The sequence below is a fragment of the Cervus canadensis genome, chromosome 12, assembly GCF_019320065.1.
Source record: "Cervus canadensis isolate Bull #8, Minnesota chromosome 12, ASM1932006v1, whole genome shotgun sequence".
NCBI lineage: Eukaryota > Metazoa > Chordata > Mammalia > Artiodactyla > Cervidae > Cervus > Cervus canadensis.
Genome location: NC_057397.1, coordinates 20,981,546 through 20,996,349, shown reverse-complemented (window position 1 = coordinate 20,996,349; position 14,804 = coordinate 20,981,546). Strand labels below are relative to the sequence as shown.

The following is a 14,804-nucleotide window of genomic DNA, read 5'->3' as shown; positions in this document are numbered from 1 at the left end:
AACCCATATCTCCTGTGTCTCATGCATCAGCAAGCAGATTCTTTATCACTGAGTCACCTGGGAAGCCCAAACAGGAAACTTAATGTAAAAATTATTTGTATTTTGGGACTTCCCTAGTGGTCCAGTGGTTAAGAATCTGCCTTGCCATGCAGGGGATATAGGTTTGATCCCTGATCAGGGAACTAAGACCCCACATGCCGCAGAGCAACTAAGCCCAAGGGCTGCAACTACTGAGCCTAGGTGCCACAACTAAAGAATCTGTAGGTGGGAAGGAAGGTTCCCACATGATGCAACGAATATTCCATGTGCCACAACTAAGACGCAACACAGCCAAATAAATACGAAACCTACTGGTCCCTTAAATCTCGTTATCAACCTCCTCCCCCCAGACATGAAAGTCATCTACAAGGGTTGGGTAGGGTGTGGGTTGAACAATTCTTTCCACCAACTTGCATCGGAACAGCTATACAAGCTTGCATGGATCTAGCCAAACAGCCCCAGAAGGCTTGGGAGCACTGCATGTGTTGCTGCCTTAGAAGGATGGATGGGTACCACAAACTCGTGTTCTGGCTCTGGAGCAAACAGCATCCAGTTAGCATCAGAGGCGACAGGCGCACAAACAGGAAAACCAAGAAAACAAGGTGCTTTCCTCCACTTCACTGTGGGACTGAGATGCACACAGTCAACCCAGGATGTTAGGAAGTCCAACTGCAAGGTGACTTTGCATGAGATGCCTTGTCTAAAATCCAAACACTGATACGTACTTGAGAAGGATTTTACAGTGTAAAGTTTATTAATAACTGGAAATTGAGCACTCCCAAGCTAGCAAGGTCAATCAGCTGTAATAATCATTGAAATAACTCCAGTGAAATATCACTGCCGGGTAATAGAGCATATTGCTCACTTTTCACAAATAACTCCCCACACAAACAGCTAGAAGGAAATCAGCTGGGTTCTGTGAATCCGTAATTGCGGAACACCACCTTGAGCACTCAGTCACATCAGACTTGACCGTGAACAGCTGCAGCAGAAGCCCATTCAGTCGTACTGTGAACTGACTCATGCAGTGCAGGGCTGTCTCTTAAAGTGGCTGCTCAAGGCAACATTCAGGGACCATCTCAGAAGTGCTGGGGAGTCAGTGACTCACGTGTAATGTACTGAATGCTAGGCTCTGACTCTGACCCCTATTAGCTGCTGCTGACACTATACGAATCTGAATAGAAGCTCATCTGTGAGTCACCTGGTGCTGTAGCAAACCAATCTGCTGTATTCCCAGTTGGCCCGTGATTCACATGATAATCATAAGGGGATCTGACTTGATACATGTGGTTTCAAAACTCAGTTCTGCTGAACTGACTTTGGAGCCTGCTAGAAAGTCACTCCTTAGTGCCCTGGATTTCCATCTATGAACAAGTGTACGGAAATGCAAAACTGACGGTAAGATATCCAGTTCACAATTGGACAGAACCATGGTCTCCTTCTTCAAGGATGCAGGTGCAGTTCCTAGAAGTACTTTCCGTGGTAGATACATCATTCCTGTGAATAACTTTGCAAGACCACTCACTTGAAAGGCTCTGCCACGTCAGACCACTTATGTGAAGTCTGGGGGCTTTTCAGGTAGCACTAGTGGTAAAGAAACCACCTGCCAATGCAAGTAGACTTAAGAGATGAGGGTTCGATCCCTGGGTCGAGAAGATCCCCTGGAGGAGGGCCCAGCAACCCACTCTAGTATTCTTGCCTGGAGAATCCCATGGACAGAGGAGCCTGGCAGGCTACAGTTTAAGGGGTCACGAAGAGTCAGACATGACTGAAGTGACTTAGCATGCACACACGTTATGTCATTTCTAAACCACTTATGTGAAGTCTGGACCTTTAAGCTGCATCTGTTAGTGAAAGGTGAACGTCATGAGCCGGCTCCATGCAGAACTGACAGAACACCAGGACTTTTGGAACTGTTCAAGTGTCTGAAATGAAACCAGCCACCTGGGCCACTGCATTGAAATAAGAAAGCTTCTTTACCTCTCTCACTCTTAATCTGGAATCATAAAATCTCCTTGTATATAATCTAAGTTGTGTATGACTCTTTTGCAACCCCATGGACTGTAGTCCACCAAACTCCTCTGGATCCATGAGATTGCCCAGGCAAGAATACTAGAGTGGGTTTCCACTTCCTTCTCCAGAGGATCTTCCCAATCCAGGGATTGAACCTGAGTCTCCTGCACTGGCAGGTGGGTTCTTTACTACTGAGCCACCTGGACAGCCCAATCTTGGAAGACTTTCCAAAAAGCTCTCTTACAGGCTAAAGACCTTCAAAGCCAGGAGAAAGGAGATTAAAAATCTATGAAAAGGTCAAAAATGTTTTCGAATGTAAAACTGCTACAAGGGATTAACAGAAGATTCAATCAAATATGTTGAGTCCTGGCCCGAAGGCCACAGGGGCAAGGCCTCGCACCAAGGCCACAGAAGCGAAGCCCAGAATCAAGGTCACCTCTGAAGCTGACTGAGCCACTTTGTAACCTTGCCAAAAACCCCTTGATCATCACTGACAAGCTTCCTGACTCCCAATTAGGCAAAGATGCCCACTCCAGTAAACACCCTATAGCACCCCAACCAATCACCTAATGCCAACCTTCCAGCAGGAATTTTTTCTGAGGCTGTAAAAATTTACTATTAACCCACTAACACTGTCGGTTTTCCCTGGTTTTCCCTAATGGTGGTTGGACCGCTGTGCTCACAGTGTCCACTTTATCTCTGCTCTTTGTTCTTAATAAACTTCTCCCTTCTGAAATGCTCTGTGTCTGGAAATTCTTTTCCAACCCGTGCTCGGACTGCTTCAAAAAAATGTGGGATATGAAATTCTAATGCTGTCTCTGCTTTGATCTGACACCTTTCCGTACCTCGAGCAAGTCACATGGTCATATCTTCTGGGGTGAGGGACCACGATTAAGGGGTCTGACAATAGTAACAACATTACTGCCTGGGCCTTCTTATGTTGAAGATAATGCATGCTTGTATATTTCTTCCTTCTGGTTTCCTATTTGTTAGAGGTTCATGAATCTGCAAGGGTTTCCCAGGTGGCTCAGTGGTAAAGAATCCACCTGCCAATACAGGAGACTCAGATTTGAACCCTGAGTTGGGAAGATCCCTTGGAGAAGGAAATGGCAACCCACTCCAGTACTTTCCTGGGGAAATCCCATGAACAGAGGAGCCTGGCAGTCCTGGGGTCTGCAAGAGCTGGACATGACTGAGGGACTGAGGACCCGCATACATCAATCTGCAGTCAACAGAAAATCATCTGCTTGGTGTATAAGAGCCCTGGGCATCGAGTCAGATCTAATTCCAATCCCATTTTGGCCTCTGTTTAGCTGGAGATGTCTGACAGGGCCCTTAACCTCTCTGAATGTTTCCACATCTGTAAAGTGAAGGAGGTAAGTGAGTAATCTGAGTTTTATCATTCTATCTTTGTGATATCGGGCTTCCCTGGTAGCTCAGCTGGTAAAGAATCCACCTGCAATGCAAGAGACCTGGGTTCAGTCCCTGGGTTGAGAAGATCCCCTGGAGAAGGGAAAGGCTACTCTCTCCAGTATTCTGGCCTGGAGAATTCCATAGACTGTATAGTTCATAGGGTCGAAAAGAGTCAGACACACTGAGCGACTGATTGGATTTTAGGAAAGTTAGCATTTCTAGCTCCCAAGTTTCCACATTCTTTTAAGTAAAATGGACTCAGTGTAGTATTTTAATGCAGACATTGGATTTTCCAAATATAGCATGACCTAAAACATAGTTTTAATGCATATTTGATTTATGAAGTGAAATATTTTGAAGTTTAGAGATAATCTTTTCTTCTTTTTAAAAATAATTTTATTTATTTATTTGGCTGCACCGGGTCTTAGTTGAGCTGTTGGAACTCTTAGCTGTGGTATGTGGGATCTAGTTCCCTGACTAGGAATTGAAACTCCACGCCCTGCACTGGGAGCAGAGTCTTAGACACTGGACCACACCAGGGAGGTCCTGAGATAATATTCTTAAAATGCTATTTGATGTTTATAAATAAACAAAATAATTATTTGAAATAAAAGGGTCCATATAATGTAGAAATGTATTGTTTTTAAATTTAGATACTGACAGAAAACATTTTCTATTTTCCTAATTTTGATGGACATCTTCTATTTTCATTATGTATACTCTTTTTAACAAATAAGAGGTGCACTTTGTTCTTGATCTTTTTATAATTTGAAGTCTACTTGGCCAATTTAGCATCAATATAATAACAAGAGTAATACTAGCTTTTGTTGGTATATAACAGGGCTCTACTGCATTAATTTACTGAATGTGTGCTAAGTCTCTTCAGTCGTGTGGGACTCTTTGCGACCCCATGGACTGTAGCCCGCCAGGCTCCTCTGTCCATGGCATCTTCCAGGCAAGAATACTGGAGTGGGTTGCCGTTTGCTTCTCCAGGGAATTTACTGAATGCTGGCAGTCAACCCATGGCATACCTACTCTTCTTATCTCTATTTTACAGACGATAAAAACTATGGCACAGGGAGGTTGAGTAACTTGCCTGAGGTCACACAGCTAAGGGGAGATCTGAATCTAGACAGTTCTTGAGTCCAGGACTTCTACCTATTACGAAATATTGTGCCTCCTACGCAATACTGATACCTGATACAAAAGATGACACTAAATTTACAGGACGAGGCCCAGTAGAAAATCAGGTCGTGAGCAAAAGGAAAAGAAAGCTAAGAGTTTACAGACAGATCCGTTTCATTACAAATTTCCTTTGCCAAGTCTTGGGGAAAAAGTCATACCCATTTCGTCAACTCGGACCTTTGGTCAGCTCCACGATCTGGAACCGCCAGAAGGGAACTGAAGCCCAGCCACACAGGGGCCCTGCGCTCCAGAAGAGGGGAGCTGACGCCAGAGGGTGACGAGAAGGTGCCCCCGCCACCGGGGAAAGCGCGAGCTCCACGGGTGAATGACTGCTTCGGCCCGCTGGTGGCGGAGGGGCGTTCCGCCGGCGCCACAGGCATCCGCTGCGGTCGGGACTCCCCGCGCCCTCTGGCCAATCGGCTCGGCGGGGGCAGACAAAGAGCGCTCGGCCTCGGCCGGATTCTCTGGAGGAAGGGAAGTCGGGGTGAGTTCCCCCGGAGCGCCCTCCTCCTCATGGACTGAAGCTCGGCCTCGGCGCCCTCTCCTGCAGCCGGTCAACCGCGGGGAGCGCGGGGACAGAGCTGCAATCCCGGCCTCGCCCCCTGCCCGCCGCCCAGGCTTTTCCCGCCCGCTGGCCAGTCCCGGGGGCTCGCAAGCCATTCGGGTCCCCAGACCCTACCGCAGTCGGCTCCGGCAGCGCCGAGACCATTTCCCCACACTCGCTGCCCACTCCTTCCAGCCCGCTGCCCCCACCGCTGGAGGGCCCCGGGAGCACAATCCAATCCCGCCTGCGCCCCGCCTCCTCCACGACCCCTCCCTTGCCCACTCCCCCACAATCCGAGGAGGGGAGTCGCGGCGCCCACCGACCCCCCAAAGCCCACTCCCTGCCGCGCGCCGCCGCCCCAGGGGTCCACTCCAGCTCCCGGCCAAGTCAGATCTCCGTAACCCGGGCTCCAGACTCGTTCAAACTTCCGAGCGCAGCCCCGAGAGAGCGGACGACTAACCGCTCGGTTCCTGCAAGTAAAACACCCGCCGCGCCGCCTCCACCTCCTCGGCGCGGGCAGAGGGTGCCGACAGTTCTGTCCAGTAGGTTTTCAAGAGCTTCAGGGCCGACACAGAGTCAGACCCCCGCGGCTCCATGGCGGGCGCCCGCGGGAGTGGAAGTCTCCACTTCCTCTCCACCTGGGCTCACTGCCCGCCTCCGGCGCCCGGTGTTTCCCAAATCCGCTTGGGGTGTCAGTAGCCCACCCACTCACTGACGCCGGGCCACCGGGGTCGAATCCTGCGGACTCCTCGGCGGAGCCCCCTGGAAACGCGGTCACAGTCCAAGCCCGGCACCCGCTGCGCACTGACTCAGGCCTGCTCCCGCCACCGCGGTCCTGCCCCCCGTGCGTTCCCCGCGCGGCCCCCGCCGCCCCGGGATCCGAGGTCTGAGCGCGAGTCCGGAAGGGAGAAGGAGCCGCTGAGCTAGCGGGTACTCACGGTTCCTCCGTCCACCGGGCGAGCTGGAGGGGTGGCTAAGGCCAGCTCGCCTCCGTTCGCTATGCGCATGCGTCCCGAGAGTGCCTTATTTTTATTATAATTCCAAGTGCAGCCCTCGTTAAGCCCGCGATCGCCCTCCCTGGCTCTCCTCTGCCTTTGGCTCTCGGCCTTTCCAGTCGCCCTCTTCTCCTGCTCTTTCCCTCCCTTGGCTCTGCCTCTCCCCGCCCCTCTCTCACTCTCCCTGGCTCCGCGATCCCAGGGCTCGCCTCCCTCCTGCGGCGGCGCGCTGCTCTGCGGCGAGAGCTGGAGGTCCTCATCCACGCCCGGACAGTGGTCCCCTTCTCCAGGCCCTGATTAGGACGTATGGAGAGTGTGGGCGCCGAAGAACCCCCTCGGCTATTCCTTACGCTGGGGTTCGCGAGGACTGAGTGGGACTCCGGCGTGCGGAGAAAAAGCGTGGGACCTTGTGAATGGAGCGCTGGGAAGGAGGAGCCAGTGTGCGCGCGGGAGTGGGCCGCGCGCCCAGGTGCTGCTGCCGGGAGAGTCCGGCCGCCGACTGTCCGCCTCGGCAGGGCAGTCCCCACCGTCTCCTTTCCCCCGAGTGCTTCTCGCAGCTCGCCCTCCACCCCCTCAGGCTGCAGCCTCAGCCTCCAACGGCCCGATACTGAAATGGGGTTCCTTACCCCCTCCCCACCCGCCCGAGAGAGTCGAAGCCCCACCTGGCCGGATGGCGCGGGGGTGAGGGTGGGGGGGAGGAGCGGGAGATAACTCCTTTTGGAATCCGAGGAAGGAGGAGACCTGGAGGGTGGGGGGAACCCGCCGCCCGGCTCTGTGGGTGCGGAGGCCCTAAGACCCCGGGGCTCCCTCGGGATCGAGACGCAGTCTGACGGCCGGGGCCGTGCGCCCGAGCGCGGAGAGCTAAACTGAAGTTGGAAGCCGACCTGACACTAAAATAACATCACGTCATTTCCTCCCTGGCCACCCCAGCCCGCTGTAGCCTGGGGCTGGGGAGTGGGAGCGCGAGGAGGGGGCGGAAGCTTGCCCCGGGTTGGCTTGGAGTAGCCGGAGGAGAGCGACGCGTAAAGATGGAGAGTTTGAGAAGCCGCCTCGCGGAGGGCGGGGACCCCCTCCCTCTTCCCTAGACTCTGGAGGGAAGTGGTCCGGGAAAAGTAGCCTCGAGGGTCTCCTGGGGGGAGGGGTCTGAGGCGGGCAGCCTGCGTCTTTTCCTTGAACGTGCGCCGCCGGGTCTGACCTTCCCGCTTGCCCTCCCGCTCTCCCCTTGCTGGCCCCACGTGGAGTGGGTCAGTCCGAGTTAGGGAGGAACCCGGGATACTGGCGTCCTGGTGAGGTCGCGGACTGTGAGGAGACCACAGTACTCACGGGTATGGGCGAGCTTTGCTCGGCGCTGGCGTCCACTTCCCGGGGCAGGCGTCCCCCTGAGCGTCGGCCAGGCAGTACTAGAGCTGCCCTGAGCAGGAGCGAGAGGCGACCCGACCGCTCCTCGTGCCCGGGCGAGAACCCGGCGGCTGGCAGGACGGGGATCAGGGCGGAGAAGTCCCGGCGCCGCAAGGGAGCCTCAGGAGCGGGTCGCCGAAGGAGGAGAGCGAAGAAGCGCGCGAGGCCGGAGAGCGTGCTGGAGAGGAGGCTGAGCAGCGTCGGGGCAGCGGGCGAACCCGGGAGCTGTGCGGGGCCGGCGGGCAGGGCGAGAGGCGGGGGAGGAGAGAGAAAAAACCACACAAGGTCATTGTGGGGTCCGGCTACAGACCGAAGAGGAAGTGCAGAGTGCCAGTCTGCGGCATTTTGAGGCGTTACTTTGGGGGTGCAAGAGAAGTCGGTGAGAGCAAGAGGAAAAGGACTCTGCTTCGTTTCTCCCACCACTCATTCCTCCCCTCTTTTCCCTCTCCGCCCCACCTCCTTTTCCTCCCACCCCCTCTAACTGCCTGCTACTTAAGGTGTGGTCCTTGGACCGGCAGCTTGGATAATACTTGGGAGCTTGTTGGAAAACCAGAATCTCAGACCCTATCCTGACCCACCGCCTCAGAATGGGAATGTTAACATTCCCAGGGAATTCTGAGACCCGTTGCCTGTGAGGTGCGGTGCACAACAGTGTGTGTTCACCTCTCTTGGTTCTTTCGAATTTGGTGAAAATCTCCTAGTTCACTTTTGCAACTCTCACTCTGCCTCATCCTCTCATCCTGCCTCTTTCTCTCTGTCTTGTTCCATCTTCCAAAGTGCCCAGAGCTCTACTAGAGACGGGTGAGGTCACCAGGGCCTGTGAGAACTGTCCAGGGGAGGCCTGGTTACAGGTAGGAGACTGAGGGGCCTTCAGGCTGGAGGAAAATGCACTGGCGATTTGATTTCGGTTGTGCTGGGTACTGGGGTCAGGAGAGACCAGAATTTAGCACAATCTGCAGCCCCCTTTCCACACGCCCTGTGTCCATCTTATTCCTCCAGCGCAGGCCTCTCACCCTCCACTTGTTGCTTGAAAGATCTAAGAGGCTAAGGTAAAGATAAACTATTATTTTCTTGGTATGTATCAGTTCAGTTCAGTTCAGTTCAGTCACTCAGTCGTGTCGACTCTTTGCGATCCCATGAATCGCAGCACGGCCAGGCCTCCCTGTCCATCACCAACTCCCGGAGTTTACTCAAACTCATGTCCATCGAGTCTGTGATGCCATCCAGCCATCTCATCCTCTGTCGTCCCCTTCTCCTCCTGCCCCCAATCCCTCCCAGCATCAGTAAACGTTAACTTGGAACTCAGGGGCTCAGGACTCTACCTTGCTACCAACGCGACGGCTAACCTTTGGAAATTCTTATTCTTTGAGTTTATCTGATTCATTTACGCAGTAAAGGGATTGAACTCTGGCTTTTTGAGGTCACCCGCCTTGTTCAGGTTTTTGGAGCTCTCAGAGCTTCTTGGTCCACTAACATTTAGTGAAGTTACAAACCGGAACCTAACTCAGCCAATCCAAACAGCCCCCGCAAGCAAAGTGAAAAGACAATTTAATCTGTGTGTGAAAAGCAAGAGCTAGTGGTTGCCAAGAAAAATAAAGGTGGAGGCGGGAAGCAGCGAATACAGGCGACCCGGGGGCGTGGCGCGCGGCCTCGGGGCGCGGCGGCCGCTCTCCAGGGTCCTGAAGGCGGGAGCAGCCGCGTGGGCTTGGCGCACGTCCCCGTTCGGCAGTGGCAGGGCCAGGCCTGCTTCCTTTCCTCTGGTGGGAAGCGGGTGTCGGGAGGGAGCGAGGAAACCTAGCAACCCATTCTCATTCATGAGGCCCTTTCTGGGAAGCTGCCGGGCGCGCCGGCTTATTCGTCCTTCGCTCGTTGGTATGCGCCTGGCGAGAGTGGAGCTGGGTTTGCATTTCCGAGCAAGTTCACTGTTTAGCTTCCCTCATTACCTTTTCCTAGAGAACGGGGTCGTTCTCATGGTGTTTTCATTCTCCGCGTGCGGACGCTTCTCTCCCGTCCCCCGCTTTCTGGACTTCTGCCGCGTTTATTTTAGGGGTTGGACCCGGAAATCCCCGAGCCTTCTGGATGCGCGCCAACGGCTCACTGGAGGGGGGAAGTGAGAGACGCGGAAAGAGCCCAGAGTCGGTCTCGGCGCTCAGGGTCTGTCTCTCGGGGAGGGATGCAGGCGACCAGCCCCTGGGCGGGGGTTGGGAGGAGAGCTCGGCCGCGGTTGCGCCCCTGCATCCGGGCGGGATGCCCCTAGCCCCGGGCGCACCTGCGGGGACCGTGGGCCATCGGCCGCGGCAGCTCCAGAGCTGTGCCCTTGGCCGCAGGCCTATGCCGCTATGCTAAGCAAGTCAAGAGAAAACAGGCCTGGTTCCCGGTGACCCGGAATTGGCAAGCCCACCCCGCGGCCTTCCCAGCCGGCTTCAGGCAAGCGCTGGAACAGAGCGGAGAGCCCAGAACCGGAGCCGCAGGCGCACCTCTGCCGAGCGCGCCCGGCCGCTGGGGCCCTGAAGGTCGCTTCACAGGCCTTTCGTGGGTCCCGGTTTTCAAGTGGCTTTTCGAGAACACGTGAACCTGTAACCTGACTCTTCTCCCTCCCCAGCCCTTCTTCCCGAGTTGCTGGACGCCCCTTCCTCCGTACGCTTCATTAGGCATTGCGCTGCGGTCCTGTGAGCCCAGACAGAGACGCTTGTGAGGGAAACCGCGGACATGTGCAGGCAGAATATAAAAGGCCGGCTCCTTTGGGCCTCTGGAGAAGTTCACCTCTTCCTCTTCTCTGGAGTGGTGTTTTCCCTCGGGTCAGCAGCCCGCTCCCCCCAGTTCTGGCTCCTGTCTTGCGAAGGACCGTCGGCTTCTCCAACTAGCGGGGGTGGGAAAGCTGGAGGCATCGGGTGCTGAAACCCAGCCACTTCCTTTGCTCCTTTTGGCAAAGTCAGAGCGCGGAGTATCAAAGCAGCCACAAAATTCGATCCCAGAAAAGTTATCCGAGGAGAGACCTTCAGCCGCAGGCGGTGCTGATCCCTCCGAAAAGCCCTATCTTACTTTTAGGCCAGGTTCTGTATGACAGTCCAAGGGTTTGAGAAACAATTCCAAATGGAATCATCTTGGAATCTGTATTCCTAAAAGCACTGCTCCCAGGGACTCCAGAAGTCTTAGGGAGTCCTTGATTCTGATGGGGAATCCACTTTCCTAACTGTTCATGTTGTTTACTGAACCAGGCAGAGTCAATATGAACAGAGTCTCACGCCCTTCGAAAGGAAAATTCAGAAATGTCATTTACCCCTAAATAGTACATTTCATAAAGGAAACATCCATGGCGGAATTAAACTACTTCTTTACCAAAAAAATTCTGAAGGCCTTTAAAATGAAAATCACAGAATGGAATTTGAGATAAGATTTAATTTTTTGAGCTGACCTATTTTTCCTGAACTTTATTTTTAAAAATTTTATTTTGCTGTGGTTTAGCCATACTATATATTTTAATTTTCTGTCATTGGAAGATGTCATTTTTCCATGACCACAACAATCATATTAGTTCACAACTGCAGGGTTAAGGTTCTAATTTTGAATATTTTAATTAAAAATGTAAATGAACTAAAGCATTTGTAAATAATAAGAAAAAAGGATCCATGTACCAAAGTCCTAAGACTTCAAAATCTTCCTCCCTGATCTTTCTCATTTGTTAGCTCACTTAAGAGGCTGAAAAAAGAACAGAAAGGAAAATAAAAGTAAACTAAAGCCTGCGCTCTGTCTTCTGTAATATTCCATATCTCCAGAGATCAGGAAGAGACTTTTTTATTACATATCAGAAAATTAAAAAGAAAAATTCAAAATGAGTTTTGAAGCTTTAGTGATTTTTTGGGGGTCTCTACTCTATAAAAATTACATTTGTCTACACTAGTATAGTTTTTTTTTATTATGGATGATTACAATTTTAAAATTATATGTTATATATTATATATATAATATCAGTTCAGTTCAGTTGCTCAGTCATGTCCAACTCTTTGCGACCCCATGAACTGCAGCACACCAGGCCTCCCTGTCCATCACCAACTCCCAGAGTTCACCCAAACCCATTTCCATCGAGTTAGTGATGCCATCCAACCATTTCATCCTCTCTTATCCCCTTCTCCTCCTGCCCTCAATCCTTGCCAGCATCAGGGTCTTTTCAAATGAGTCAACTCTTCCCATCAGGTGGCCAAAGTATTGGAATTTCAGCTTCAACATCAGTCCTTCCAATGAACACCCAGGAATGATCTCCTTTAGGATGGACTGGTTGGATCTCCTTGCTGTCCAAGGGACTCTCAAGAGTCTCCCCAACCCCCAAAAAGAGAGTCTTCTCCAACACCACAATTCAAAAGCATCAATTCTTCGGCGCTCAGCTTTCTTTATAGTCCAACTCTCACATCCATACATGACCACTGGAAAAACCATAGCCTTGATTAGATGGACCTTTGTTGGCAAAGTAATGTATATAATATTTTATAATATATATTTAAATATATATACATATATATATATATATATACACACACACACACACACACACCAGACAAGCTATTCCTAAGAAGGAATACTCAGTCCCCTAACAAAATTCCCACTATATTTTGCACACTTACTTTTGTCATAAAAAAGATTGACTTCTTTCTACCTTGATGTATCAGCATTTTCAAAATATTCTCATGTATGTTACTTGACTAATCACCACTCCCCTGCCCCCACCCCCCTTCTATTTAATGAGGAAACTGCAGAGCAGTGAGGTTAGATGATGTTTGTTAGGAGAAGTAAAACCATAATTCAAAAAAACATATGTACTTCAGTGTTCACTGCATCACTGTTTACAATAGTCAGGACATGGAAGCAACTTAAATAGCCATTGACAGATAAAGAAGATGCAGTATGTATATACAATGGAATATTACTCAGCCATAAAAAGGAACGATATTGGGTCATTTGTAGAGATGTGGGTGGACCAAGAGTCTGTCATACAGAGTGAACTAAGTCAGATAGAGAAAAACAAAAATATATAAACACATATGTGTGGCATCCAGATAGAGGTGCAGACATAGAGAACATAAATTGGGAGGTTAGGATTGACATATATACAGTCAGTCAGTTCAGTTGCTCAGTCGTGTCCGACTCTTTGCGACCCCATGAACTGCAGCACACCAGGCCTCCCTGTCCACCACCAACTCCCAGAGTTCACCCAAACCCATTTCCATCGGGTTGGTGATGGCATCCAACCATTTCATCCTCTCTTATCCCCTTCTCCTGCCCTCAATCTTTCCCAGCAACAGGGTCTTTTCAAATGAGTCAGCTCTTCCCATCAGGTGACCAAAGTATTGCAGTTTCAGCTTCAACATCAGTCCTACCAATGAACATCCAGGACTGATCTCCTTTAGGATGGACTGGTTGGATCTCCTTGCTGTCCAAGAGACTCTCAAGAGTCTTCTCCAACACCACAGTTCAAAAGCATCAATTCTTCGGTGCTCAGCTTTCTTTATAGTCCAACTCTCACATCCACACATAACTACTGGAAAAACCATAGCCTTGACTAGACAGACATTTGTTGGCAAAGTAATGTCTCTGCTTTTTAATATGTTATCTAGGCTGGTCATAACTTTCCTTCCAAGGAGTAAGTGTCTTTTAATTTCATGGCTTCAGTCACCATCTGCAGTGATTTTGGAGCTCAAAAAAATAAAGTCAGCCACTGTTTCCACTGTTTCCCCATCTATTTGCCATGAAGTGATGGGACCGGATGCCATGATCTTAGTTTTCTGAATGTTGAGCTTTAAGCCAACTTTTTCACTCTCCTCTTTCACTTTCATCAAGAGGCTCTTTAGTTCTTCTTCACTTTCTGCCATAAGGGTGGTGTCATCTGCATACCTGAGGTTATTGATATTTCTCCCAACAATCTTGATTCCAGCTTGTGCTTCCTCCAGCCCAGAATTTCTCATGATGTACTCTACATATAAGTTAAATAAGCAGGGTGACAATATGCACTTGCGTCTCTTTTTCTATTGGAACCAGTCTGTTGTTCATGTCCAGTTCTATACTGTTGCTTCCTGACGCTGCATACAGGTTTCTCAAGAGGCAGGTCAGGTGGTCTGGTATTCCCATCTCTTTCAGAATTTTCCACAGTTTATTGTGATCCACACAGTCAAAAGCTTTGGCATATTCAATAAAGCAGAAATAGATGTTTTTCTGGAACTCTCTTGCTTTTTCGATGATCCAGCAGATGTTGGCAATTCCTCTGCCTTTTTCTAAAACCAGCTTGAACATCTGGAAGTTCATGGTTCACATATTGCTGAAGCCTGGCTTAGAGAATTTTGAGCATTACTTTACTAGCATGTGAGATGAGTGCAATTGTGTGGTAGTTTGCTCAATCTTTGGGATTGCCTTTCTTTGGGATTGGAATGAAAACTGACCTTTTCCAGTCCTGTGGCCACTGCTGAGTTTTCCATATTTGCTGACATATTGAGTGCAGCATTTTCACAGCATCATCTTTCAGGATTTGAAATAGTTCAACTGGAATTCCATCACCTCAACTAGCCTTGTTTATAGTGATGCTTCCTAAGGCCCACTTGACTTCACATTGCAAGATGTCTGGCTCTAGGTGAGTGTGAGTGATCACACCATCATGATTATCTGGGTCATGAAGATCTTTTTTGTACAGTTCTTCTGTGTATTCTTGCCATCTCTTCTTAATATCTTCTGCTTCTGTTAGGTCCATACCATTTCTGTCCTTTATTGAGCCCATCTTTGCATGAAATGTTCCCTTGGTATCTTTAATTTTCTTGAAGAGATGTCTAGTCTTTGCCATTGTATTGTTTTCCTCTATTTCTTTACATTGATTGCTGAGGAAGGCTTTCTTCTCTCTCCTTGCTATTCTTTGGAACTCTGCATTCAAATGGGTATATCTTTCCTTTTCTCCTTTGCTTTTTGCTTCTCTTCTTTTCACAGCTATTTCTAAGGCCTCCTCAGACAGCCATTTTGCTTTTTTGCATTTCTTTTCCATGGGGATGGTCTTGATCCCTGTCTCCTGTACAATGTCATGAACCTCCGTCCATAGTTCATCAGGCACTCTGTCTATCAGATCTAGTCCCTTAAATTTATTTCTCACTTCCACTGTATAGTCACAAGGAATTTGATTTAAGTCATACCTGAATGGCCTAGTGGCTTTCCCCACTTTCTTCAATTTAAGTCTGAATTTGGCA

At 50.2% G+C, this 14,804-nt stretch overlaps 1 protein-coding gene across 6 annotated transcripts in view; it reads right to left on the bottom strand.

Annotated features, from left to right (window-relative positions):
- RGS20 (regulator of G protein signaling 20) overlaps positions 1–6,317 on the bottom strand; it is a 31,424-nt gene extending 25,107 nt beyond the window's left edge. For 2 of the 6 annotated variants that reach the window (XR_006272363.1, XM_043484033.1), the window contains exon 1: positions 4,809–5,294. Coding sequence is in view for 3 of the 6 variants with exons in the window: in XM_043484033.1 (XP_043339968.1) it covers positions 4,809–5,165 (357 nt within the window). In the remaining 3 variants the exon portion in view is untranslated. Of the gene's footprint in view, positions 1–4,808; positions 5,295–5,329; positions 5,389–5,654; positions 6,028–6,132 lie in introns of those variants that run through there. The other 4 variants (XM_043484035.1, XM_043484038.1, XM_043484036.1 and 1 more) reach the window with 4 other exon arrangements.
- Positions 6,318–14,804: the final 8,487 nt, after the last annotated feature.